Below are 27,932 nucleotides of genomic sequence, written 5' to 3'. Positions count from 1 at the left end.
TTCTTCACAGATGAAAGCAGGTTCACACTGAGCACATGTGACAGAGTCTGGAGACGCCGTGGAGAACGTTCTGCTGCCTGCAACATCCTCCAGCATGACCGGTTTGGCGGTGGGTCAGTCATGGTGTGGGGTGGCATTTCTTTGGGGCGCCGCACAGCCCTCCAGTTGGCGGATGCTTTAGTCCAGGTCTGGGAGGAGATCCCTCAGGAGACCATCCGCCACCTCATCAGGAGCATGCCCAGGCATTGTAGGGAGGTCATACAGGCACGGCCACACACACTACTGAACCTCATTTTGACTTGTTTTAAGGACATTACATCAAAGTTGGATCAGCCTGTAGTGTGCTTTTCCACTTTAATTTTGAGGGTGACTCCAAATCCAGACCTCCATGGGTTGATACATTTTATTTCCATTGATAATTTTTGTGTGATTTTGTTGTCAGCACATTCAACTATGTAAAGAAAAAAGTATTTAATAAGATTATTTCATTCATTCAGATCTAGGATGTGTTATTTTAGTGTTCCCTTAATTTTTTTGAGCAGTGTAGTACTCGTTTCACTGTGGATATAGATACTTTTGTACCTGTTTCCTCCAGCATCTTCACAAGGTCTTTTGCTGTTGTTCTGGGATTGATTTGCACTTTTCGCACCAAAGTACGTTAATCTCTAGGAGACAGAACGCATCTCCTTCCTGAGAGGTATGACGGCTGCGTGGTCCAATGGTGTTTATACTTGCGTACTATTGTTTGTACAGATGAACGTGGTACCTTCAGGCATTTGGATATTGCTCCCAAGGATGAACCAGAATTGTGGAGGTCTTGGCTGATTTCTTTTGATTTTCCCATGATGTCAAGCAAAGAGGCACTGAGTTTGAAGGTAGGCCTTGAAATACATCCACAGGTACACCTCCAATTGACGCTAATTATGTAAATTAGCCTATCAGAAGCTTCTAAAGCCATGCCATCATTTTCTGGAATTTTCCAAGCTTGTTTAAAGGCACAGTCAAGGCTGACTTCTGCCCCATGGAAGCGTGTACATAGTTTTCGTGACATTGTTAGCCAACCCATCTATGGAGACATAACATGCACAGTTTGAGCTACTCCAGGAAGTGACATTGCAGACTAGCTCAGTGCTGCCTCGCCCATTGAGTAACTCAAGTTGAAGGCCGACCTGGGTACTGCAGGCTGCCATTAGCAACAAAATTATCCTTAACTTATTGTGTGCAATTTAAAAATAATCGGTTCAAGATCATACATCTAGCGTATTAGAAGCAATTGTTGGTACCATGATAGCCTTCAAAAAAATGTTTTATTTACACAAAGATTGCCATTTTTCCATTCACTATTATGGGGGACACTGTTTTCGGCTAACAAAGCCTGCAATACCGCGGCCGGCTTTGAACTGCCGTGGCTTCAATGAGAGGGGGCAGTCGTTCTCCCCTAGTCCACCTACAAATGCTTATCCAAGATGTTACACTGAACATTAGCCCTTTTTTTTATTGATATCCTTGAAAAGGAACAGTCCCTTTAACATATTGAAGTGCATTTTGTTGCTGAAGCTAATGTTTCTCCCATATAGTCCTACACTGGAGGTGGCTCACACATACTGTGCCTTAAGTACATTCCATTCTAGCTGATGTGTGACTAAACGGTTGGTGGACTCTAGTTTGGATTGGACAGACATCAGAAAGCAGTTGTGTTTGTAAGTAAGGAGGTATTGAGACATGGCCATTGACTGGTGACGTCAGTCAGATTCATGTGAATGAGATAGTGAAAAAAGGATTGAGAAATGATGCGGAAAGGTTTGTTTTTAGTGGACTATTATTTTATATTTAGCCATTTGGTAATGTTGGCCGTTCTGACTAATTTAAACAGAATGGTGTGTTTAAAATGAGTACCATAACCATTGTCGAGCAAATACCCCTTTACAGTGAACTTTCTTTACATCAGGAAAAAAGTGCCTACGTACACTGTGTACAAAACATTAGGAACACCTGCTCTTTCCATGACCTAGTCTGACCGGGTGAATCCAAGTGAAAGCTATGCTTCTTTATTGATGTCACTTGTTAAATCCACTTCAATCAGTGTAGATGAAGGGGAGACGACAGGTTAAAGAAGGATTTTTAAGTCTTGAGACATGGATTGTGTATGTGTGCCATTCAGAGGGTGAATGGGCAAGACAAGATTTAAATGCCTTTGAACGGGGTATGGTAGTAGGTGCCAGGCGGTTTGAGTGTGCCAAGAACTGCAACTCTGCTGGGTTTTTCACGCTCAACAGTTTCTCGTGTGTATCAAGAATGTTCCACCACCCAAAGGACATCCAGCCACAACTGTGGGAAGCATTGGAGTCAACATGGGCCAGCATCCCTGTGGATGCATCCTATCTGTAGTTGGACTTGAAGCACTATGCTGTCAACGTTCTAGCCACTGCCTTTGTAAGGTCACGGTCATTATGACACAAGGCACGCCAAACTTCTGATTCAAGAGGCCAATCCATGAGGGTGAATGAACTCTCAACTCATGTAAAATGAATTAAATATCTATGCATAAGGAATTACAACAAAACAAAGTAGACAGCGGTCTTATCCATAAAACACCAAATAGACGACGACCCCCCCAAGTACACACACAGGGAACCTAGACATTTAAATCTGAAGAAAGCATTTTATTATTCAAGTCAATCGGATTAAGTCTTTACATCTACATTTTAGTCATTTAGCAGACGCTCTTATCCAGAGCGACTTACAGTTAGTGAGTGCATACATTATTTTTTTATCATACTTCAAATCAAAAAGGTCATTACCATGATTCCAATTTCCAAAAATGTCATTTGATAAGACTACCAACATACAATTAGTAGAAAATAAGTAAAACTAAATCAAAAATGGTCAGTGAGTTTGACTTACTGTCGGTATTGCTTCGACAACTTTCCACAGCAACACAGTTCATAAGAACTCTGAAAATGAACACAAAAATCAGTGACAAATATTTAGGAGAGTTCATACAGTAACATTCTGTACATCTCAGTCCAGTCCACATCATCACTCCAAATAAGCAATGCCTTAGTGTTGCCCTTAGCGTTGCCCTTAGTGTTGCCCTTAGCGGCGCATATACCCATGAGTAGGTTTCAGTTCACCTATTGAACACTGTCTGGCTTTTCAGTTTAAAAAAACCCTGGTGTTAGTATTGATAACGTCCTCTCTTTCCTCCATGACCCCAACCAGTTCCACCACCTCGCCAGCCACCCTTACCCCCTCCTCCCCAACCACCATCTCCCCAACTACCACCACCACCTCCTCGACCACCTCCCCAACCACCACCACCACCACCTCCCCGACCACCACCACCACCTCCCCGACCACCACCACCACCTCCCCGACCACCACCACCACCTCCCCGACCACCACCCCAACCCCCTCCGCCGTCTTGTCTCTTCTGCCAGGTTGGCATCTCAGGGAGGGGGGCATCTATCTCAGAGGGCCGGCCACCTCGATCTGGCACCCTCCCCATCAGGATCTATAGAAGATAAATACAATGGTAGGTCAATGACAGGACAATGGATGGGGACCATAGAACATTTTAATTTAGTCAGTTATGCTGCACTTCCACCTAAGAATTACCCCACCCCAGTGTTTTATGTTAATGCTAGCTCTAGTATAACTGTGTTTCCATCAGGAGTGTGACACTAAATACTTGGGGCAAGCAGAATCAACAACTTCTGCACCATCAAGACAGTTGCTTTGTGAGGTATTAAGGTTCACAGGTAGCCATTGTTATGTAAATGCGAGCTGAAAAGTACCAGTGGCTTGGCTTTGGCCCCAAGTCAGAGCAGGTCCACCAGAGCCATGGTCCAGTGAGACACGGGTGCTAGCCCGCATAGATGGAAACAGAAAAGTCTGAGCCTTTTGGGTAAAACACTGGGGTAAATCTAAGATGGAAACTCAACATTAGTGCGATTCCACTGCTGGGTTTTACACCGGTACTTGGCCTAAGGACTCAAGACTTTTGTACACTCAGACATTTGGACACAATGTACCTTGGGTCACATTACACAGTCTGGAAGGCTACAGTACCTTATTGACAGCACAGGCAGTATTCTCTCTGCTGGAGCCACTGCTGGTCTTCACCACGTTGCATATGTCCTCCCTGGCTGCCAACAGGTGAGCCATGCCTACAGATGAACTCTGGGCCAGGGAGTGTCTCTTAGGCTGGTAGGCCCTGGCCATGCTGTCAACTCTCTCCTAACAGACAGACAAGACAGTTTGTTGAGCATATGACATGCACAATGAGATTCTGCATAGAAAAAGCAAAGGGTGTAGCCTGCCGATTAAGGACGGTAGCACTGTGCCCTGATGAGGAATCAAATCACATTTTATTTGTCACATGCGCCGAATACAACAGGTGTAGGTAGACCTTACAGTGAAATGCTTACTTACAAGCCCTTAACCAACAATGGAGTTTTAAGAAAGAATACAAACAACAACAAAAAATCACACAAAAATACAATATAAAATAATACGAAATAAAAGTAACAAATAATTAAAGAGCAGCAGTAAAAATAACAATAGCGAGGCTATATACAGGGGGTACCGGTACCGAGTCAATGTGCGGGGGCACCGGTTAGTCGAGGTAATTGGGGTAATATGTACATGTAGGTAGAGTTATTAAACTGAATATGCATAGATAATAAACAGAGAGTAGCAGCAGCGTAAAAGAGTGGTGGGGGGGCAATGCAAATAGTCTGGGTAGCCATTTGATTAGATGTTCAGGAGTCTTATGGCTTGGGGGTAGAAGCTGTTTAGAAGCCTCTTGGACCTAGACTTGGCGCTCCGGTACCGCGTGGTAGCATAGAGAACAGTCTATGACTAGGGTGGCTGGAGTCTGACAATTTTTAGGGTCTTCCTCTGACACCGCCTGGTATAGAGGTCCTGGATGGCAGGAAGCTTGGCCCCAGTGATGTACTGGGCTGTACGCACTACCCTCTGTAGTGCCTTGCGGTCGGAGGCCGAGCAGTTGCCATACCAGGCAGTGATGCAACCAGTCAGGATGCTCTCGATGGTGCAGCTGTAGAACCTTTTGAGGATCTGAGGACCCATGCCAAATCTTTTCAGTCTCCTTAGGGGGAATAGGTTTTGTCGTGCCCTCTTCACGACTGTCTTGGTTTGCTTGGACCATGTTAGTTCGTTGGTGATGTGGAAACCCAGGAGCTCTCAACCTTCTCCACTACAGCCCCGTCGATGAGAATGGGGGCATGGTCGGTTCTCTTCTTTTTCCTGTAGTCCACAATCATCTGCTTTGTCTTAATCACGTTGAGGGAGAGGTTGTTGTCCTGGCACCACACGGCCAGGTCTCTAACCTCCTCCCTATAGGCTGTCTCGTCGTTGTTGGTGATCAGGCCTACCACTGTTGTGTCATTGGCAAACTTAATGATGGTGTTGGAGTCGTGCCTGGCCATGCAGACATGGGTGAGCAGGGAGTACTGGAGGGGACAGAGCACGCACCCCTGAGGGGCCCCCGTGTTGAGGATCAGCGTGGCAGATGTGTTGTTACCTACCCTTACCACCTGGGGGCGGCCCGTCAGGAAGTCCAGGATCCAGTTGCAGAGGGAGGTGTTTAGTCTCAGGGTCCTTAGCTTAGTGATGAGCTTTGAGGGCACTATGGTGTTGAACGCTGAGCTGTAGTCAATTAATAGCATTCTCACATAGGTGTTCCTTTTGTCCAGGTGTGAAAGGGCAGTGTGGAGCGCAATAGAGATTGCATCAACTGTGGATCTTTTGGGGCGATATGCAAATTGGAGTGGGTCTAGGGTTTCTGGGATAATGGTGTTGATGTGAGCCATGACCATTCTTTCAAAGCACTTCATGGCTACAGACGTGAGTGCTACGGGTCGGTAGTAATTTAGGCAGGTTACTTTAGTGTTCTTGGGCACAGGGACTATGGTGGTCTGCTTGAAACATGTTGGTATTACAGCCTCAGACAGGGAGAGGTTGAAAATGTCAGTGAAGACACTTGCCAGTTGGTTAGTGCATGCTCGGAGTACACGTCCTGGTAATCCGTCTGGCCCTGCGGCCTTGTGAATGTTGATCTGTTTAAAGGTTGTACATCAGCTACGGAGAGCGTGATCACACAGTCGTCCGGAACAGCTGATGCTCTCATGCATGTTTCAGTGTTACTTGCCTCGAAGCGAGCATAGAAGTAATTTAGCTCATCTGGAAGGCTCGTGTCACTGGGCAGCTCGCGGCTGTGCTTCCATTTGTAGTCTGTAATAGTTTGCAAGCGGGATTTCTTATAAGCTTCCGGGTTAGTGTCCCGCTCCTTGAAAGTGTCAGCTCTACCCTTTAGCTCAGTGCGGATGTTGCCTATAATCCATGGCTTCTGGTTGGGGTATAGTCACTGTGGGGATGACGTCATCGATGCACTTATTGATGACGCCAGTGACTGAGTGAAAGGGGACACTTTAAAGTTGAGACTATCAAGATGCACCCAAGGACTCCACCTGCCTTAGCTCTGTCTGACCAGCCGAAAGACTGCACAGTGACGTCGAGACGTTTGATCAGCATCCTCCGTCGACACTCATACTCTGAGGACAGGACCGTGTTGATCTGCTCCAGCCTCTCCTGTGGAGACAAGGCCCATATTCAATGCACACTTGGCATCCCCTCATGCCTTAGCAGGAATTATACACTTTGCCTCCACAAAAATGGGTGACATTCTGTATGCAGTCTGCTTACCCATTGTTCACTGTCGAGAGAGTTATTCAGTACTGGCTTTCCAATGTGATCCTTTGGAAGCTCTTGAAGCAGTGCGTTTATCTGGAAATACATACAGTGCTTTCAGAAAGTATTCATACTCCTTGACTTATTCCAGATTTTGTTGTGTTACAGCCTGAATTCAAAATGGATGCGAATTAATTGAAAATCAAATACAGAAATATCACATTTCATAAGTATTCACACTCAAGTCAATACTTTGTAGAAGCACCGTTGGCAGCCATTACAGCTTTGTGTCTTTCTGGGTAAGTCTCTAAGAACTTTCCACACCTGGATTGTGCAACACTTGCCAATTATTATTTTCAAAATTCTTCAAGCTCTGTCAAATTGGTTATTGATAATTGCTAAACAACCATTTTCAGGTCTTGCCATATAACTGTAACTTGGACACTCAGGAACATTCACTGTCCTCTTGGTAATAACTCCAGTGTAGATTTGGCCTTGTGTTTTAGATTATTGTCCTGCTGAAAAGTGAATTAATCTCCAAGTGTCTGGTGGAAAGCAGACTGACCATGTTTTTCTCTAGGATTTTGCCTGTGCTTAGTTCCATTCCTAAACGATTACAAGCATACACATAACATGATGCAGCCACCACTACACTTGAAAATATGGAGAGTGGTACTCAGTAATGTGTTGTATTGGATTTGACCCAAACATATCACTTTGTATTTTGGACAAAAAGTTCATTGCTTTGCTACATTTTTTGCAGTATTACTTAACTGGCTTGTTGCAAACAGAATGCATGTTTTGGAATATTTTATATTTCGTACAAGCTTCCTTCTTTTCACTCTGTCAACTAGGTTAGTATTGTGGCATAACTACAATGTTGTTGATCCATCCTCAGTTTTCTCCTATCACAGACATTAATTTCGAACTATTTTAAAGTCACCATTGGCCTCATGGTGAAATCCCTGAGCGGTTTCCTTTCTCTCCGGCAACTGAGTTAGGAAGGATGCCTGTATCATTGTAGAGACTGGGTGTATTGATACATTATCCAAAGTGTAATTAATAACTTCACCATGCTCAAAGGGGATATTCAATGTCTGCTTTTTTTTTACCCATCAACTAATAGGTGCCTTCTTTGCGAGGCATTGGAAAACATCCCTGGTCTTTGTAGTAGAATCTGTGTTTGAAATTCACTGCTCGATTGAGGAACCTTACAGATAACTGTATGTGTGGGGTACAGAGATGAGGTAGTCATTCAAAAATCATGTTAAACACTATTATTGCACACAAATTGAGTCCATGCAATTTATGTGACTTCTTAAGCACATTTTTCCTCCTGAACTTATTTAGGCTTGCCATAACAAAGGGGTTGAATACTTATTGACTGAAGACATTACAGCTTTTCATTTTTAATTAATTTGTAAAAAATTCAAAAAACATAATTCCACTTCGACATTATGGGGTATTGTGTGTAGGCCAGTGACGAACAAAATTTCAATTTAATCCATTTTAAATTCAGGCTGTAACACAACAAAATGTGGAAAAATACTTTCTGAAGGCACTACAGGATACAATACAATGCATCCATTGAATACAAAGACAATGATAAAATCGATGGCTATGCATTCAGGACTTTCTCACAGACTTATTATTTTTGTCATTTTAGCAGACGCTCTTATCCAGAGCGACTTACAGTTAGTGAGTGCACACGTTTTTCATACTGCCCCCCCGTGGGAATCAAACCCACAACCCTGGCATTGCAAGCACCATGCTCTACCAACTGAGCTACAGGAGGCCTATTGGGTTAATTAAGGACGTTTTTGCAGCTTTGGTATACCAGACCTTCTGAGCTAAGAGAGGAAGTGAACACACCTTTTTCCCTATCCCAGAGAACAGCTCTGCTACTCCATGCTCTCTTGGCTCTGGGAGCTTCAGTGTTTCACAGATTGCCTGGAGATCGTTTCTGTCTTTGTGTTCTTTGTCCTCAGCAGGTCGTCTCTTTACTATCTGCGCAGCTTGTAGCTCGGAGCATAAAAACACTGCAGAATAAAGATAGGAGCCACAGGTAAAAAATGCAAATGCAAAATGAAAACTCAAGACATAAACCACCCGAGCTACGGACTGTTCACCCCGCTATCATCTAGAAGGCGAGGTCAGCACAGGTGCATCAAAGCTGGGACCAAGAGACTGAAAAACTGCTTCTGTTGGGACCGAGAGACTGTTAAATAGCCATCACTAGCCGGCCTCCACCCAGTACCCTGCCCTTAGTCACTGTCACTAGCCTGCTACTAACCGGTTACTCAACCCTGCACTTTAGAGGCTGCTGCCCTATGTACATAAACATGGAATTACTGGTCACTTTAATAATATTTAAATACTGTTTACTCATTTCATATGTATATACTGTATTCTACTGTACTCTAGTCAATGCCACTGATATTGCTCGTCCTAATATTTATACAGTACCGGTCAAAAGTTTGGACACCTACTCATTCCAGGGTTTGTCTTTATTTTTTTTACTATTTTCTATATTGTAGAATAATAGTGAAGACATCAAAACTATGAAATAACACATATGGAGTCATGTAGTAACCAAAAAAGTGTTAAACAAATCCAAATATATGTTATATTTGAGATTCTTCAAAGTAGCCACCCTTTGCCTTGATGACAGCTTTGCACACTCTTGGTATTCTCTCAACAAGCTTCATGAGGTAGTCACCTGGAATGCATTTCAATTAACAGGTGTGCCTTCTTAAAAGTTAAGAAGGAAAGAAATTCCACAAATTAATGCGTTTGAGCCAATCAGTTGTGTTGTGACAAGGTAGGGGTTGTGTACAGAAGATAGCACTATTTGGTAAAATACCAAGTCCATATTATGGCAAGAACAGCTCAAATAAGCAAAGACAAATGACAGTCCATCATTACTTTAAGACATGAAGGTCAGTCAATGCGGAACATTTCAAGAACTTTGAAAGTTTCTTCAAGTGCAGCTGCAAAAACCATCAAGCGCTATGATGAAACTGGCTCTCATGAGGACCGCCACAGGAAAGGAAGACCCAGAGTTACATATGCTCCAGAGGATAAGTTCATTAGAATAACTGCACCTCAGATTGCAGCCCAAATAAATGCTTCACAGAGTTCAAGTAACAGATACATCTCAACATCAACTGTTCAGAGGAGACTGCGTGAATCAGGCCTTCATGGTCAAATTGCTGCAAAGAAACCACTACTAAAGAACACCAATAACAAGAAGAGACTTGCTTGGGCCAAGAAACACGAGCAATGGACATTAGACCAGTGGAAATCTGTCCTTCGGTCTGATGAGTCAAAATTTGCGATTTTTGGATCCAACCGCCGTGTCTTTATGAAATGCAGAGTAGGTGAACGGATGATCTCCGCATGTGTGGTTCCCACCGTGAAGCATGGAGGAGGAGGTGTGATGGTGCTTTGCTGGTGACACTGTTGGTGGTTTATTTAGAATTCAAGGCACACTTAACCAGCATGGCTACCACAGCATTCTGCAGCGATACGCCATCCCATCTGGTTTGCGCTTAGTGGGACTATCATTTGTTTTTCAACAGGACAATGACCCAAAACCCACCTCCAGGCTGTTTAAGGGCTATTTGACCAAGGAGAGTGATGGAGTGCTACATCAGATGACCTGGCCTCCACAATCACCCGTCCTCAGCCCAATTGAGATGGTTTGGGATGAGTTGGACCGCAGAGTGAAGGAAAAGCAGCCAACAAGTGCTCAGCATACGTGGGAACTCCTTCAAAATTGTTGGAAAAGCATTCCAGGTGAAGCTGGTTGAGAGAATGCCAAGAGTGTGCAAAGCTGTCATCAAGGCAAAGGGTGGCCACTTTGAAGAATCTAAAATATATTTTGATTTGTTGAACACATTTTCGTTACTACATGATTCCATATGTGTTATTTCATTGTTTTGATGTCTTCACTATTATTCTAGAATGTAGAAAATAGTAAAAATAAAGAAAAACCCTTGAATGAGTAGGTGTATCCAAACTTTTGACTGGTACTGTATATTTCTTCATTCCATTGTTTTACTTTTAGATTTGTGTGTATTGTTGTGAATTGTTAAGATACTACTGCACTTTTGGAGCTAGGAACACAAGCATTTCGCTACACCCGCAATAACATCTGCTAAATATGTGTATGCGACCAATAACATTTGTCTGAACTATTACAGAGCCGCAACATACCAAAAAGGGTATCATAACATGATGGTACTCAGGCCAGTATTCTGGACAGATGGCAAATTCAATACTTACATGCTAGCTTTAGATAGTCTTTATTATTCTGCAGCCCTCCCTGTAGAATCCCGGAGACAAGGCCTTGATAGGGGCACTGCAACTCCTTCAGCATGCCACTCATCTCAAACTGAAGGCCATCAGTGTCACCTAAACACACGTTTCAGAATTAACATAGCAATAGTATCTGATTTAACAAAACAAATGTCGATCAAATGGGACAGTGAGAGGTGATGTCTTTTGGCTCACCTGAACCTGACGTAATGCTCTCTTCCAGATCACATAACGGTTTCAGACGGGATGCTAACCACATGCATAGGTTGACATACTCAGGTGATGACAGTCCACCTTCACATGCTCTGACAAGCGTCTCCTCATTCTGCAGAGGTCCGTCATACCTGCGCACCAACAAACAACAAAATTATCTAGCTGTACGCTAGCATAGAATCATAGCTATGATAGCACTTGGATGTTGCATGGATGCATTTGCGAGGGAATAAGCAAAGTCCATAATATTTTTATACCGCTGTCTAGAACGACTACACTAGCTAAGTATACTGAACAGAAATATAAAATACAACATGCAACAATTTCATTTATTTTCCAGAGTTACAGTTCATATGAGGAAATGTCAATTGAAATATTTTCATTAGGCCCTAATCTATGGCTTTCACGACTGGGAGTACAGATATGCATCTGTTGGTCACAGATACCTTAAAGAAAATGGGCCTCAAAATGGGTCACAGGATCTCGTCACTGTATTTTTGTGCATTCAAATTGCCATCGATAAAATGCAATTGTGTTTGTTGTCTGTAGTTCATGCCTGCCCATACCATAACCCCACCGCCACGACAGGGCACTCTGTTCACAACGTTGATATCAGCAAACCGCTCAACCACACGACGCCATACACGTGGTCTGCGGTTATGAGGCCGGTTGGACGTACTGCCAAATTCTCTAAAACAACATTGGAGTTAGCTTATGGTAGAGAAATGAACATTCAATTCTCTGGCAACAGCTCTGGTGGACATTCCTGCAGTCAGCATGCCAATTGCACACTCCCTCAAAACTTGAGACATCTGTGGCATTGTGTTGTGTGACAAAACTGCACATTTTAGAGTGGCCTTTTATTGTCCCCAGCACAAGGTGCACCTGTGTAATGATCATGCTGTTTAATCAGCTTCTTGATATGCCACACCTGTCAGGTGGATGGATTATCTTGGCAAAGGAGAAATGCTCCTTAACAGGGATGTAAACACATTTGTGCAGAACATTTCAGAGAAATAAGCTTTTTGTGCATATGGAACATTTCTGGGATCTTTTATTTCAGCTCATGAAAGATGGGACCAACACTTTACATGTTGCGTTTATAGTTTTGTTCAGTGTATATTGCAGTGTTGGGGAAGCTACTCTGAAAATATAGTTTACCAAGCTACCAATTACTTCACACTGGACGAAGTTAAGCTACACTAAAGCTATAGTAAATATAATTTACTTAACTAAAGCTACTATGAAAAAGTAGTTCACTACATCCAAACTACTTAGTGAAAAATTATCATATGTAAATCAAAAACACTTTGGGGTCATATGTTAACAGAAAGTGTAATAGAGTACCACAGTATGAGTCATAATACACATCAAACCTAGCGGTCAAACAGGGAAATGGTTCCAATCGTTTTTTCACCATTAATTTTTATAAATAAGGGCTGTGTTTCGTGTAGGCTTACCCTTGCGTGACGTTTTGATAACCGTGTAAATCTCTCTAGGACAAGGTGACTTTTATCAATATATTCACCTGTATTTACCCCCCCAAAATGAAATGCTAATTAACTGCTAATGTCACTATCATATAGAACTACAAATGCCATGATGATATGGACTAGACTGCAGAATCTAGGCAAATGTAAGAATCTCTGGATTAACTAATGTTAGCTAAATGTAGTAATGAATAAATTGGCAACATCTCTTTAAATTGACAATTCTGTGAACTGACACAATACCTGTTAGCAAAGGTGTCTGCTAAAGATGACGTGAGGGAGCTTGCAGGGATTTGTAGTTTTGCATGGTCTACTTTCATGCTAATTAGCATTTTCGAATCAGAGTTAATAGAGCCGAATATATTGATAAAAGTCACCTTGTCCGAGAGACATGTACATGGTTATCAAAACGTCACGCCAGGGTACGCCTACACAAAACACAGCCCTTATTTAAAGTTTTTACTAAAATCCCCTATGGGAAAAATGTATGGTGGAAAAACAATTGGAACCAAAAACAAATAAACAATTGGATCCATTTGCCTGTTTGACCGCTAGGTTTTATGGGTATTATTATTCCTCCACTGTGGGGCTCTATTCAGCCCATTTAAACACAAAAACTATGTTTGAAGTGAGAATTGGGCCGGTCTGATGCCGAAAGAGAAAGGAAATGATTGCCTAATTCACCCAGATTTTATTTTTGCACAAAAAAGTAGCGTGCAGTTCCAGAAGTTAGCTAGCTACACCGCTACATGGCAAAAAAAGTAATTGAAACACTAAAGTTAGCTAGCTACCTATATTTGAATTTAGTTAAACTACCACCAAGATACTGCAAATGTAATTAAATTACTAGTTGAACTACATGTAGTTCACTACTCCCCAACACTGTTATGTTGTCAACACCCATGCTACCTTAACCCTAACCGAGCAGCATCATCAGTGGTGTTGTTGTTGTGCTGACTTGCTTACCCGACTTGTTCCAGCGCATCTAAAATATCACTTTCCATTGCGGCAGACAACAATATCAGAAGATTCCTTCTACTTTAAAGATGTAACCGATAGAAGCTTGAGTGTGTTGACATTGTGATACAAACATATAATTAGCTTAATTCATCGTCTACTAGCTAATTTAGCTACGCCGTTTTGAAAAACATGCCGCAAGTCAGGAGTAACGAAAATTACATCCGTAATAGAACATGCATCTTGGTTACTTCCATTCCGCTTAGTGTGTTCCCGCTAATAACCTCCCGGACTATCTTCATATCTTCCGTGGACTGAAAAAGTATCAACATATCATCAAAAAGCGCACTTTGAAAAGGGAGTTACATGACATCCCATTCTGAAATGTTATCATTTACCATTAATTTATGTGAATGAAAATAAACGTGTTATTTGTGTTATGCCATGGCCCATGATCTATAAATAATGCTGTCAATCTACTATATAACCGTAATTATCTGTCAGGTAATTCAACAGAATACTATTATAGTATATGTGACTTTCACATGGGAAAACATTATGCGATGCATTTCACTCGAATGGAAGGAATTGGTACTATAATAAAATCATCCTGCTGATCAGTCTTGATATTTGCTCACTAGCTAGGGATAGTCTAATACATGAAAAATATTCCTGGTTAAAGGGTAACTCAACCACAATTTCAGCCTTTGCCTAACCCCTTCAAATAAAACTTTTTTTTAAATACATTCAGGTGAGAAGTTGTGGGTGGGGGCAATTGTTCATAAATATTCATTTTGTGGGAGGGTTAATGTAGTTGTACCTGATGCCAACACCTTCTCCCAAAGCATCGTGAGAAAATACCGCTGTAGACAGTGGTAAGGCGCCGACTTCTTGACATTATTGCCATTTCCTGCGTAAATTCGAATCCCCCATTGGGCGCAAAAAAACATATTTGAAATGTGGATTCACATTTATTGCGGTATTGTGTTGGGAAGAAAAGTGCAATCATCACCTTGAAAATTAAGATTAAGGGCTCAACTAAATCCAACCCGCATTGTAGTATTTAAACAGTAGCTATTTTTCCAATGGTCAAATTTACTCACACATTGGTCTTGGGTACTGTATAAAAACCTACAACTACTACCAAGGCGAACCCTCTCACAGGTATGCTTTCACTTTTCAGAATTAGAAGTGTGTGGACATATAATAATAATAATAATATGCCATTTAGCAGACGCTTTTATCCAAAGTGACTTACAGCCATGCGTGCATACATTTTTGTGTATGGGTGGTCCCGGGGATCGAACCCACTACCTTGGCGTTACAAGCGCCGTGCTCTACCAGCTGAGCTACAGAGGACCACACATCAGCTGAATAACATCTGCCCCATGTGGGATTAGAATTTACAACCATTGAACTGCTGTATGACCCTATGGTTTTAGCGGATTGAGCTACCAATCAGTCAAAACCGGTTAGCTAAAAAGTACTCAGATTTGACATGATGATCATTGTCATCTATTTCTTGTTATGATGGATGTAGTTATGTGGATAAATATATAATCCTCATAGCCTACAGTGGGGGAAAAAAAGTATTTAGTCAGCCACCAATTGTGCAAGTTCTCCCACTTAAAAAGATGAGAGAGGCCTGTAATTTTCATCATAGGTACAGTCAACTATGACAGACAAAATGAGATTTTTTTTCTCCAGAAAATCACATTGTAGGATTTTTTATGAATTTATTTGCAAATTATGGTGGAAAATAAGTATTTGGTCAATAACAAAAGTTTCTAAATACTTTGTTATATACCCTTTGTTGGCAATGACACAGGTCAAACGTTTTCTGTAAGTCTTCACAAGGTTTTCACACACTGTTGCTGGTATTTTGGCCCATTCCTCCATGCAGATCTCCTCTAGAGCAGTGATGTTTTGGGGCTGTTGCTGGGCAACACGGACTTTCAACTCCCTCCAAAGATTTTCTATGGGGTTGAGATCTGGAGACTGGCTAGGCCACTCCAGGACCTTGAAATGCTTCTTACGAAGCCACTCCTTCGTTGCCCGGGCGGTGTGTTTGGGATCATTGTCATGCTGAAAGACCCAGCCACGTTTCATCTTCAATGCCCTTGCTGATGGAAGGAGGTTTTCACTCAAAATCTCACGATACATGGCCCTATTCATTCTTTCCTTTACACGGATCAGTCGTCCTGGTCCCTTTGCAGAAAAACAGCCCCAAAGCATGATGTTTCCACCCCCATGCTTCACAGTAGGTATGGTGTTCTTTGGATGCAACTCAGCATTCTTTGTCCTCCAAACACGACGAGTTGAGTTTTTACCAAAAAGTTCTATTTTGGTTTCATCTGACCATATGACATTCTCCCAATCCTCTTCTGGATCATCCAAATGCACTCTAGCAGACTTCAGACAGGCCTGGACATGTACTGGCTTAAGCAGGGGGACACGTCTGGCACTGCAGGATTTGAGTCCCTGGCGGCGTAGTGTGTTACTGATGGTAGGCTTTGTTACTTTGGTCCCAGCTCTCTGCAGGTCATTTACTAGGTCCCCCCGTGTGGTTCTGGGATTTTTGCTCACCGTTCTTGTGATCATTTTTACCCCACAGGGTGAGATCTTGCGTGGATTCCCAGATCGAGGGAGATTATCAGTGGTCTTGTATGTCTTCCATTTCCTAATAATTACTCCCACAGTTGATTTCTTCAAACCAAGCTGCTTACCTATTGCAGATTCAGTCTTCCCAGCCTGGTGCAGGTCTACAATTTAGTTTCTGGTGTCCTTTGACAGCTCTTTGGTCTTGGCCATAGTGGAGTTTGGAGTGTGACTGTTTGAGGTTGTGGACAGGTGTATTTTATACTGATAACAAGTTCAAACAGGTGCCATTAATACAGGTAACAAGTGGAGGACAGAGGAGCCTCTTAAAGAAGAAGTTACAGGTCTGTGAGAGCCAGAAATCTTGCTTGTTTGTAGGTGACCAAATACTTATTTTCCACCATAATTTGCAAATAAATTCATAAAAAATCCTACAATGTGATTTTCTGGATTTTTTTTCCTCAATTTGTCTGTCATAGTTGACGTGTACCTATGATGAAAATTACAGGCCTCTCTCATCTTTTTAAGTGGGAGAACTTGCACTATTGGTGGCTGACTAAATACTTTTTTTCACCACTGTACATGCTGACTAGACCCGGCACGCGCGTGCATCCGTGTGCGCCATCGCACACATGTTGATTTTGTCCATCCACACCAGACGCGATCAGGACAAGAAATATCAAAAACGAACTCTGAACCAACTATATTAATTTGGGGACAGGTTGAAAGGCATGAAACATTTATGGCCATTTAGCTAGCGGGCTGTTGCTAGAAATTATTTCCTGGGATATAAATATTGGGTTGTTATTTTACCTGAAATGCTCAAGGTCCTCTACTCCAACAATTAATCCACAGATAATAGGGTAAACCTAGTTAGCTTCTAGTAATCTCCCCTCCTTCAGTCTTCTTCAGACTTTAAATGGCGGTTGGCAACCAACTTTAAGGTGCATTACCACCACCAACTGGACTGGAGTGTGGACCTCAGTTCAGCTTTCAATCACCCACGTGGGTATATGCTCCTAAAAACCAATGAGGAGATGGGAGAGGCGGGACTTACAGCACGTCAAGCGTCAAAAACAGAACCAAGTTCTATTTTAGCGCCTGGCTACGCAGATGCTCGTTGACACACATAAGCAGTTTGGATGAAATGATTGAATCACATGTACAGTGGGGGAAAAAAGTATTTAGTCAGCCACCAATTGTGCAAGTTCTCCCACTTAAAAAGATGAGAGAGGCCTGTAATTTTCATCATAGGTACACGTCAACTATGACAGACAAATTGAGGGAAAAAAATCCAGAAAATCACATTGTAGGATTTTTAATGAATTTATTTGCAAATTATTGTGGAAAATAAGTATTTGGTCACCTACAAACAAGCAAGATTTCTGGCTCTCACAGACCTGTAACTTCTTCTTTAAGAGGCTCCTCTGTCCTCCACTTGTTACCTGTATTAATGGCACCTGTTTGAACTTGTTATCAGTATAAAATACACCTGTCCACAACCTCAAACAGTCACACTCCAAACTCCACTATGGCCAAGACCAAAGAGCTGTCAAAGGACACCAGAAACTAAATTGTAGACCTGCACCAGGCTGGGAAGACTGAATCTGCAATAGGTAAGCAGCTTGGTTTGAAGAAATCAACTGTGGGAGTAATTATTAGGAAATGGAAGACATACAAGACCACTGATAATCTCCCTCGATCTGGGAATCCACGCAAGATCTCACCCTGTGGGGTAAAAATGATCACAAGAACGGTGAGCAAAAATCCCAGAACCACACGGGGGGACCTAGTAAATGACCTGCAGAGAGCTGGGACCAAAGTAACAAAGCCTACCATCAGTAACACACTACGCCGCCAGGGACTCAAATCCTGCAGTGCCAGACGTGTCCCCCTGCTTAAGCCAGTACATGTCCAGGCCTGTCTGAAGTTTGCTAGATTGCATTTGGATGATCCAGAAGAGGATTGGGAGAATGTCATATGGTCAGATAAAACCAATATATAACTTTTTGGTAAAAACTCAACTCGTCGTGTTTGGAGGACAAAGAATGCTGAGTTGCATCCAAAGAACACCATACCTACTGTGAAGCATGGGGGTGGAAACATCATGCTTTGGGGCTGTTTTTCTGCAAAGGGACCAGGACGACTGATCCGTGTAAAGGAAAGAATGAATGGGGCCATGTATCGTGAGATTTTGAGTGAAAACCTCCTTCCATTAGCAAGGGCATTGAAGATGAAACGTGGCTGGGTCTTTCAGCATGACAATGATCCCAAACACACTGCCCGGGCAACGAAGGAGTGGCTTTGTAAGAAGCATTTCAAGGTCCTGGAGTGGCCTAGCCAGTCTCCAGATCTCAACCCCATAGAAAATCTTTGGAGGGAGTTGAAAGTCCGTGTTGCCCAGCGACAGCCCCAAAACATCACTGCTCTAGAGGAGATCTGCATGGAGGAATGTGCCAAAATACCAGCAACAGTGTGTGAAAACCTTGTGAAGACTTACAGAAAACGTTTGACCTGTGTCATTGCCAACAAAGGGTATATAACAAAGTATTGAGAAACTTTTGTTATTGACCAAATACTTATTTTCCACCATCATTTGCAAATAAATTCATTAAAAATCCTACAATGTGATTTTCTGGATTTTCTTTTCTCATTTTGTCTGTCATAGTTGACGTGTACCTATGATGAAAATTACAGGCCTCTCTCATCTTTTTAAGTGGGAGAACTTGCACAATTGGTGGCTGACTAAATACTTTTTTTCCCCACTGTATAGTGTACATATGAAATGGGTAAAACAGTATGTAAACATTATTAAAGTGACCAGTGTTCCATTATTAAAGTGACCTGTGATTCCATGTCTATGTACATAGGGCAGCAGCCTCTAAGGTGCAGGGTTGAGTAACCAGGTGGTAGCCGGCTAGTGACAGTGACTAAATTCACGGCAGGGTACTAGGTGGAGGCCGGCTGGTGATGGCTATTTAACAGTCTGATGGCCTTGAGATAGAAGCTGTTTTTCAGTCTCTCGGTCCCAGCTTTGATGCAGCTGTACTGACCTCGCCTTCTGGATGATAGCGGTGTGAACAGGCCGTGGCTCAGGTGGCTGTGGTCCTTGATTATCTTCTTGGCCTTCCTGCGACACCGGGTGCTGTATATGTCCTGAAGGGCAGGCAGTGTGCCCCCGGTGATGCGTTGGGCAGACCGCACCACCCTCTGGAGAACCCTGCGGTTGTGGACAGTGCAGTTGCCGACAAGATGCTCTCAATGGTGCATCTGTAAACGTTTGTGAGGGTCATAGGGGTCAAGCCGAATTTCTTCAGCCTCCTGAGGTTGAAGATGCGCTGTTGCGCCTTCTTCACCACACTGTTTGTGTGGGTGGACCATTTCAGTTTGTCAGTGATGTGTACCACTGAGGAACTTGAAGCTTTTCACCTTCTCCACTGCAGCCCCGACGATGTGGATGGGGTGTGCTCCTTCTGCTGTCTCCTGAAGTCCACGATCAGCTCCTTCGTTTTGTTGACGTCGAGGGAGGTTATTTCCTGCCACCACTCCGCCAGGGCCCTCACCTCCTCCCTGTAGGAGATCTCGTCTTGGTTGGTAATCAGGCCTACCACTGTTGTGTCGTCACTAGATGACTGACAGGGGGCGCTGTTTTGAAGCCACCGTGTCTCCATCTTGGCACTCCCCCACCATTATAAAAATTATTTTGGAACTATAGAAATGCATTAATACATTTCTACATTTATTTTTGACATGTTTATTCTATTACAGACACCGTAATGCATACTTTTAAATGATATGTGAGCTAAACATAATTTTCTTCTTAACATTTTCCTTAAAGTATATATATTTTTAAAGTACTTATGTTACTCTACTTAAATACATGTAATTTTGTCCTTGAAACATTTAAATGAAATACTGTAGAATTCCATTAATTCCTATGGAGATCTGCTTTTCTGAGGAGTGCCAATATGGCCGACCAGTGGCTTCAAAGCCTCTCATTGGCCAATACATTGCATCAGCAATCCAGGGTCTATATACATAATTGGTTGTGACTAGGGTAACGGGGTTGAAGAGACAAATATGGCTTCCATATAATTTGGTTTTGTTTACTCTCAAATTGTATAAACATTCTATTTCATAGATACAGTGGGGAGAACAAGTATTTGATACACTGCCGATTTTGCAGGTTTTCCTACTTACAAAGCATGTAGAGGTCTGTAATTTTTATCATAGGTACACTTCAACTGTGAGAGACGGAATCTTAATAAGTATTTGATACATCAGAAAAGCAGAACTTAATATTTGGTACAGAAACCTTTGTTTGCAATTACAGAGATCATACGTTTCCTGTAGGTCTTGACCAGGTTTGCACACACTGCAGCAGGGATTTTGGCACACTCCTCCATACAGACCTTCTCCAGATCCTTCAGGTTTCGAGGCTGTCGCTGGGCAATACAGACTTTCAGCTCCCTCCAAAGATTTTCTATTGGGTTCAGGTCTGGAGACTGGCTAGGCCACTCCAGGACCTTGAGATGCTTCTTACGGAGCCACTCCTTAGTTGCCCTGGCTGTGTGTTTCGGGTCGTTGTCATGCTGGAAGACCCAGCCACGACCCATCTTCAATGCTCTTACTGAGGGAAGGAGGTTGTTGGCCAAGATCTCGCGATTCATGGCCCCATCCATCCTCCCCTCAATACCGTGCAGTCGTCCTGTCCCCTTTGCAGAAAAGCATCCCCAAAGAATGATGTTTCCACCTCCATGCTTCACGGTTGGGATGGTGTTCTTGGGGTTGTACTCATCCTTCTTCTTCCTCCAAACACGGCGAGTGGAGTTTAGACCAAAAAGCTCTATTTTTGTCTCATCAGACCACATGACCTTCTCCCATTCCTCCTCTGGATCATCCAGATGGTCATTGGCAAACTTCAGACGGGCCTGGACATGCGCTGGCTTGAGCAGGGGGACCTTGTGTGCGCTGCAGGATTTTAATCCATGACGGCGTAGTGTGTTACCAATGGTTTTCTTTGAGACTGTGGTCCCAGCTCTCTTCAGGTCACTGACCAGGTCCTGCCGTGTAGTTCTGGGCTGATCTCTCACCTTCCTCATGATCATTGATGCCCCAAGAGGTGAGATCTTGCATGGAGCCCCAAACCGAGGGTGATTGACCGTCATCTTGAACTTCTTCCATTTTCTAATAATTGCGCCAACAGTTGTTGCCTTCTCACCAAGCTGCTTGCCTATTGTCCTGTAGCCCATCCCAGCCTTTTGCAGGTCTACAATTTTATCCCTGATGTCCTTACACAGCTCTCTGGTCTTGGCCATTGTGGAGAGCTTGGAGTATGTTTGATTGAGTGTGTGGACAGGTGTCTTTTATACAGGTAACGAGTTCAAACAGGTGCAGTTAATACAGGTATTGAGTGGAGAACAGGAGGGCTTCTTAAAGAAAAACTAACAGGTCTGTGAGAGCCGGAATTCTTACTGGTTGGTAGGTGATCAAATACTTATGTCATGCAATAAAATGCAAATTAATTACTTAAAAATCATACAATGTGATTTTCTGGATTTTTGTTTTAGATTCGGTCTCTCACAGTTGAAGTGTACCTATGATAAAAATTACAGACCTCTACATGCTTTATAAGTAGGAAAACCTGCAAAATCGGCAGTGTATCAAATACTTGTTCTCCCCACTGTATAACCATGTAATGAGGACAATGGATATCAATTTAAATTAAACTTTTAGTAACCCAACTGCAATAAAAAACTATTAAAAACATAGCAGGCATTAATAACATTGAGGACATTCAGAGACTTGTCCCGAAGCCACTCCTGCGTTGTCTTGACTGTGTTCTTAGGGTCGTTGTCCTGTTGGAAGGTGAACCTTCACCCCAGTCTGAGGACCTGAGCGCTCTGAAGCAGGTTTTCATCAAGGATCTCTCTGTACTTTGCTCCGTTCATCTTTGCCTCGATCCTGACTAGTCTCCCAGTCCCTTCCACTGAAAAACATCCCCACAGCATGATGCTGCCACCACCATGCTTCACCATAGGGATGGTGCCAGGTTTCCTTCAGATGTGACGCTTGGCATTCAGGCCATAGTCTGAGAGTTGTTAGGTGCCTTTTGGCAAACTCCAAGCAGGCTGTCATGTGCCTTTTACTGAGGAGCGGCTTCTGTCTGGCCACTCTACCATAATGGCCTGATTGTTGGAGTGCTGCAGAGATGGTTGTCCTTCTGGAAGGTTCTCCCATCTCCACAGAGGAACTCTAGAGCTCTGTCAGAATGACCATTGGGTTCTTGGTCACCTCCCTGACCAAGGCCCTTCTCCCCCGATTGCTCAGTTTGGCCAGGCGGCCAGCTCTTGGAAGAGTCTTAGTGGTTCCAAACTTCTTCTATTTAAGAATGATGGAGGCCACTGTGTTCTTGGGGACCTTCAATGCTGACATTTTTTGGTATCCTTCCCCAGATCTGTGCCGACACAATCCTGTCTTGGAGCTCTACAGACAATTCCTTCAACCTCGGCTTGGTTTCTGCTCTGACATGCACTGTCAACTGTGGGACCTTATATAGACAGGTGTGTGCCTTTCCAAATCATGTCCAATCAATTGAATTTACCGCAGGTGGACTCCAATCAAGTTGTAGAAACATCTCAAGGATGATCAATGGAAACAGGATGTACCTGAGCTCAATTTCAAGTCTCATAACAAAGGGTCTGTTTTGTATTTTTAATACATTTGCAAACATTTCTAAAAACCTGTTTTCGCTTTATCATTATTACATTTACATTTATGTCATTTAGCAGACGCTCTTATGCAGAGCGACTTACAAATTGGTGCATTCACCCTATGATAGCCAGTGGGACAACCACTTTACATTTTTTTTTTTTTTATATATATTTATTTTTAATTTATATTTTTTAATTTTTAGAGTAGTTTCTTAATTTTCATTAGTTTTATATATATTTGTTATTTCTTTTTTCAAAATTTTAATTTAATTTTAAATTTAAATTTTAAATTCATCTTATTTTATTTTTCTAAATATTATTTTTTCTTTCTTTCGGGAGATGACAAGTGCCTGGATTATTACCTCAAATCAAATCAAATCAAATTTTATTGGCCACATGCGCCGAATACAACAGGTGCAGACATTACAGTGAAATGCTTACTTACAGCCCTTAACCAACAGTGCATTTATTTTTAATAAAAAAGTAGAATAACACGTCTCCCGAGTGGTGCAGTGGTCTAAGGCACTGCATCGCAGTGCTAGCTGTGCCACTAGAGATCCTGGTTCGAATCCAGGCTCTGTCGTAGCCGGCCGGGACCGGGAGACCCATGGGGCGGCGCACAATTGGCCCAGCGTCGTCCAGGGTAGGGGAGGGAATGGCCGGCAGGGATGTAGCTCAGTTGTTAGAGCATGGCGTTTGCAACGCCAGGGTTGTGGGTTCGATTCCCACGGGGGCCAGTATGAAAAAAAAACAAAAAAAAAACGTATGCACTCACTAACTGTAAGTCGCTCTGGATAAGAGCGTCTACGTAAATGTAAAATAAAACAACAAAAAAGTGTTGAGAAAAAAAGAGCAGAAGTAAAATAAAATAACAGTAGGGAGGCTATATATACAGGGGGGTACCTGTGCGGGGGCACCGGCTAGAGTTAAAGTGACTATGCATAAATAATCTACGTACAGTCACTGTGGGGACGACATCATCGATGCACTTATTGATGAAGCCAGTGACTGATGTGGTGTACTCCTCAATGCTATCTGAACAATCCTGGAACATGTTCCAGTCTGTGCTAGCAAAACAGTCCTCTAGCTTAGCATCTGCGTCATCTGACCACTTTTTTATTAACCGAGTCACTGGTGCTTCCTGCTTTAGTTTTTGCTTATAAGCAGGAATCAGGAGGATAGAGTTATGGTCAGATTTGCCAAATGGAGGGCGAGGGAGAGCTATGTATGCGTCTCTGTGTGTGGAGTAAAGGTGGTCTAGAGTTTTTTTTCCTCTGGTTGCACATTTCACATGCTGGTAGAAATTAGGTAGAACTGATTTAAGTTTCCCTGCATTAAAGTCCCCGGCCACTAGGAGCGCTGCCTCTGGATGAGCGTTTTCCTGTTGACTTATGGCCTTATACAGCTCATTCAGTGCAATCTTAATGCCAGCATTGGTTTGTGGTGGTAAATAGACAGCTATGAAAAATATAGATGAAAACTCTCTTGGTAAATAGTGTGGTCTACAGCTTATCATAAGATACTCTACCTCAGGCGAGCAAAACCTTGAGACTTCCTTAGTATTTGATTTTGTGCACCAGCTGTTGTTTACAAATATACACAGACCGCCACCCCTTGTCTTACCGGAGTCAGCTGTTCTATCCTGCCGATGTAGCGTATAGCCCGCTAGCTGTATGTTGTCCATGTCGTTGTTCAGCCACAACTCGGTGAAACATAAGATATTACAGTTTTTAATGTCCCGTTGGTAGGATAACCGTAATCTTAAATCATCCAATTTATTCTCAAATGATTGAAGATTGGCTAATAGGATTGATGGGAGCGGCAGTTTACTCGCTCGCCGTCGGATCCTCACAAGGCACCCCGACCTACGTCCACGATATCTCTGTCTCTTCCTCATGCGAATGACAGGGATTTGGGCCTTGTCGGGTGTCTGTAGGATATCCTTCGCGGCCAGCTCGTTGAAGAAAAGATCTTCGTCCAATACGAGGTGAGTAATCGCTGTCCTGATATCCAGAAGCTCTTTTTGGTTATAAGAGACGATGGCAGAAACATTATGTACAAAATAAATTACAAATAACGCGGAAAAACAGACATAATAGTACAATTGGTTAGAGGGCTGTAAAACGGCAGCCTTCTTCTCCGGCGCCATTATAATCGTCTTGTGCCGCTTCCTGTGTAAGGTAGGGTCGTACTCTGCGAATGTTGTAGAGCAGGGTTCTTCAATCCTGGTCCTGGAGGGCCGAAACACTTCTGTTTTTTATTTCTACCTGGTAGTTAATTGCACTCACCTGGTTTTCCCAGGTCTGAATTAGCCCCTGATTAGAAGGAGAGGATGAAAAACAGAGGTGTTTCGGCCCTCCAGGACCAGGATTGAAGAACCCTGTTGTAGAGCATGAACCTACAGGATCGGGTCACCACTTTGATGTTAGCGGAGAACGACAGGGTGTTGTCCAGGGTCACCACAAGGTTCTTTGCACTCTGGGAGGAGGACACAACAGAGTTGTCAACCGTGATGGCGAGATCATGGAGCGGGCAGTCCTTCCCCGGGAATGGGCTAGTGACTGTGACAGCATGGAATTCAAATGAGGAGATAGACAGATGGGTCAGGGGGAAAATAGAGAATGTCCACTTGGACTTCATAGACTTTAGTTAGTGTCTGGTCTGTTAGCGATGTTACCAAACAGACTAGTTCTGTCTCTTGCCTCTAGTTAGTGTCTGGTCTGTTAGCGATGTTACCAAACAGACTAGTTATGTCTCTTACCTCTAGTTAGCGTCTGGTCTGTTAGTGATGTTACCAAACAGACTAGTTCTGTCTCTTACCTCTAGTTAGTGTCTGGTCTATTAGCGATGTTACCAAACAGACTAGTTCTGTCTCTTGCCTCTAGTTAGTGTCTGGTCTATTAGCGATGTTACCAAACAGACTAGTTCTGTCTCTTGCCTCTAGTTAGTGTCTGGTCTATTAGCGATGTTACCAAACAGACTAGTTCTGTCTCTTGCCTCTAGTTAGTGTCTGGTCTATTAGCGATGTTACCAAACAGACATTACTTCATCTCTTGGTTAGCTACATAACATTACTTCATTTCTTCTTTAGCTACATAGCATTCTTCTGCTCATTCTAGTGAGAAGTAGCTTTGACATAAGGTAGGAAGACCCACACAGTAGGCTACAGGAGGAAATCTGCTGGATATCAGACACCTTCTTAGATATATTCATTTACCTATTTCCTCCCCCTCCTCCCTTGTTCTAGCTATATTTATTTATCTATTTCCTCCCCCTCCTCCCTTGTTCTAGCTATATTTATTTATCTATTTCCTCCCCCTCCTCCCTTGTTCTAGCTATATGTATTTACCTATTTCCTCCCCTCCTCCCTTCTTCCAGCTGTATTTAATTAACTATTTGTTCCCCCTCCTCCCATCTTCTAGCTGTATTTATTTACCTATTTCCTCCCCCTCCTCCCTTGTTCTAGCTATATTTATTTACCTATTTCCTCCCCTCCTCCCTTCTTCCAGCTGTATTTATTTAACTATTTTCTCCCCCTCTTCCCTTCTTCTAGATATATTTATTTAGTTTGGGTAACCTCTCCCTGTGTCTTTGTGTCTCTAGGTGGGCTTGTCAGCCAAGTCGGGCGTGGCAGGGGGCATCCTACTGGTGGTGCCCAACGTCATGGGCATCATGTGCTGGTCTCCTCCACTGGACAAGCTGGGCAACAGTGGAGGAGGCATTCAGTTCTGCATTCTAGTTCACTCTGTCTCTTCCTATGGTCAGATAGGACAGTCAGTTTGAAAGTAAAATTATTTGTCTCTCTCTGCATCCGTCTCGGTCTCTCTACTACAGCTGCTCCACGGGTGCCGGTGACGTGGGTTCATATTATGGGGTATATTGTGTGTAGATTGCTGAGGATTTTTATTTATTTAATCCATTTTAGAATAAGGCTGTAACGTAACAAAATGTGGAAAAAGTCAAGGGGTCTGAATACTTTCCGACAGGACAACGACCCTAAGCACACAGCAAAGACAACGCAGGAGTGGCTTCAGGAAAAGTCTCTGAATGTCCTTGAGTGGCCCAGCCAGAGCCCGGACTTGAACCTGATCTAACATCTCCGGAGAGACCTGAAAATAGCTGTGCAGCGACGCTCCCCATCCAACCTGACAGAGCTTGACAGGATCTGCAGAGAAGAATGGGAGAAACTCCCCAAATACAGGTGTGCCAAGTTTGTAGCGTCATACCCAAGAAGACTCGAGGCTGTAATCACTGCCAAAGGTGCTTCAACAAAGTATGGAGTAAAGGGTCTGAATACTTGTGTAAATGTGATATTTCAGCTTTTAATTTTTAAAAAATAAATGTGCAAACATTTATGGGGTATTGTGTGTAGATTGATGAGTGGAAATGTAATCCATTTCAGAATAAGGCTGAAATGTAACAAAATGTGGAAAAAGTCAAGGGGTCTGAATACTTTCCGAATGCACTGTATATACTTAACATGGACAACATTACAGTCAACATATGCATGTCGTTATAAAGATAAACAATAATAATTAATTTGAATAACTTCACAAAGTGACAAACTCAACCCTGTCACAGTCTCACAACCTTGTTATGGTCAAACAAGTAACGGGGTTGTGTTTTTTGGCTCAAAATGGCTACTGCTCTTCATGTGGTGAAGAACAGGAGACCACAAGGCATGCATGAAATTAAGAATTTGCATATATTTTGAACTGCTAGGGGCAAAAAGAGCTAGATTTACTTACTAAAAGACCAAAATATAACTTTTGCAATGAACTGACAAAATGAAAAGCAGAATTTGTCATTTAAGTTACTCTTTAATGGTTTGCAATGTTATGTACAATTTGGTTGCATTGTACATATGCAATGTCTCCACCATAGAAATATAACACTATGGACTCCCCTCGGATCATAAGGAAACCTG

The 27,932-nt window shown here is 42.8% G+C and overlaps 1 protein-coding gene across 1 annotated transcript; it reads right to left on the bottom strand.

The window, feature by feature from the left end:
* Positions 1-2,642: 2,642 nt before the first annotated feature.
* Positions 2,643-13,922, bottom strand: LOC121544330 (protein FAM98B). The gene is made up of 8 exons (XM_041854252.2): positions 13,704-13,922; positions 11,230-11,378; positions 11,002-11,130; positions 8,587-8,753; positions 6,730-6,810; positions 6,499-6,615; positions 4,072-4,239; positions 2,643-3,514 (listed from the first exon to the last, which is right to left on the bottom strand). Exons 1-8 carry the CDS (start codon positions 13,739-13,741, stop codon positions 3,179-3,181), a joined length of 1,185 nt encoding a protein of 394 aa, XP_041710186.2. The 5' UTR covers positions 13,742-13,922; the 3' UTR covers positions 2,643-3,178.
* Positions 13,923-27,932: the final 14,010 nt, after the last annotated feature.

The sequence above is a fragment of the Coregonus clupeaformis genome, chromosome 29 (genome assembly GCF_020615455.1).
Source record: "Coregonus clupeaformis isolate EN_2021a chromosome 29, ASM2061545v1, whole genome shotgun sequence".
NCBI classification, from domain to species: Eukaryota; Metazoa; Chordata; class Actinopteri; order Salmoniformes; family Salmonidae; genus Coregonus; species Coregonus clupeaformis.
The sequence above is the reverse complement of the archived record's forward strand: the minus strand, read 5'-3'. Positions and strand labels throughout refer to the sequence as shown.

What these genes read in the sequence shown, in the direction of transcription:
- LOC121544330 (XM_041854252.2), bottom strand. Translation starts at nt 13,741, where the DNA reads ATGGAAAGTGATATTTTAGATGCGCTGGAACAAGTCGG. An exon ending in GATGCGCTGGAACAAGTCGG is followed by an intron (nt 11,379 to 13,703) that starts GTAAGCAAGTCA and finishes GTTGGTGCGCAG; the next exon opens with GTATGACGGACCTCTGCAGA. An exon ending in TCTCTGGGATAGGGAAAAAG is followed by an intron (nt 6,811 to 8,586) that starts GTGTGTTCACTT and finishes ATGTATTTCCAG; the next exon opens with ATAAACGCACTGCTTCAAGA.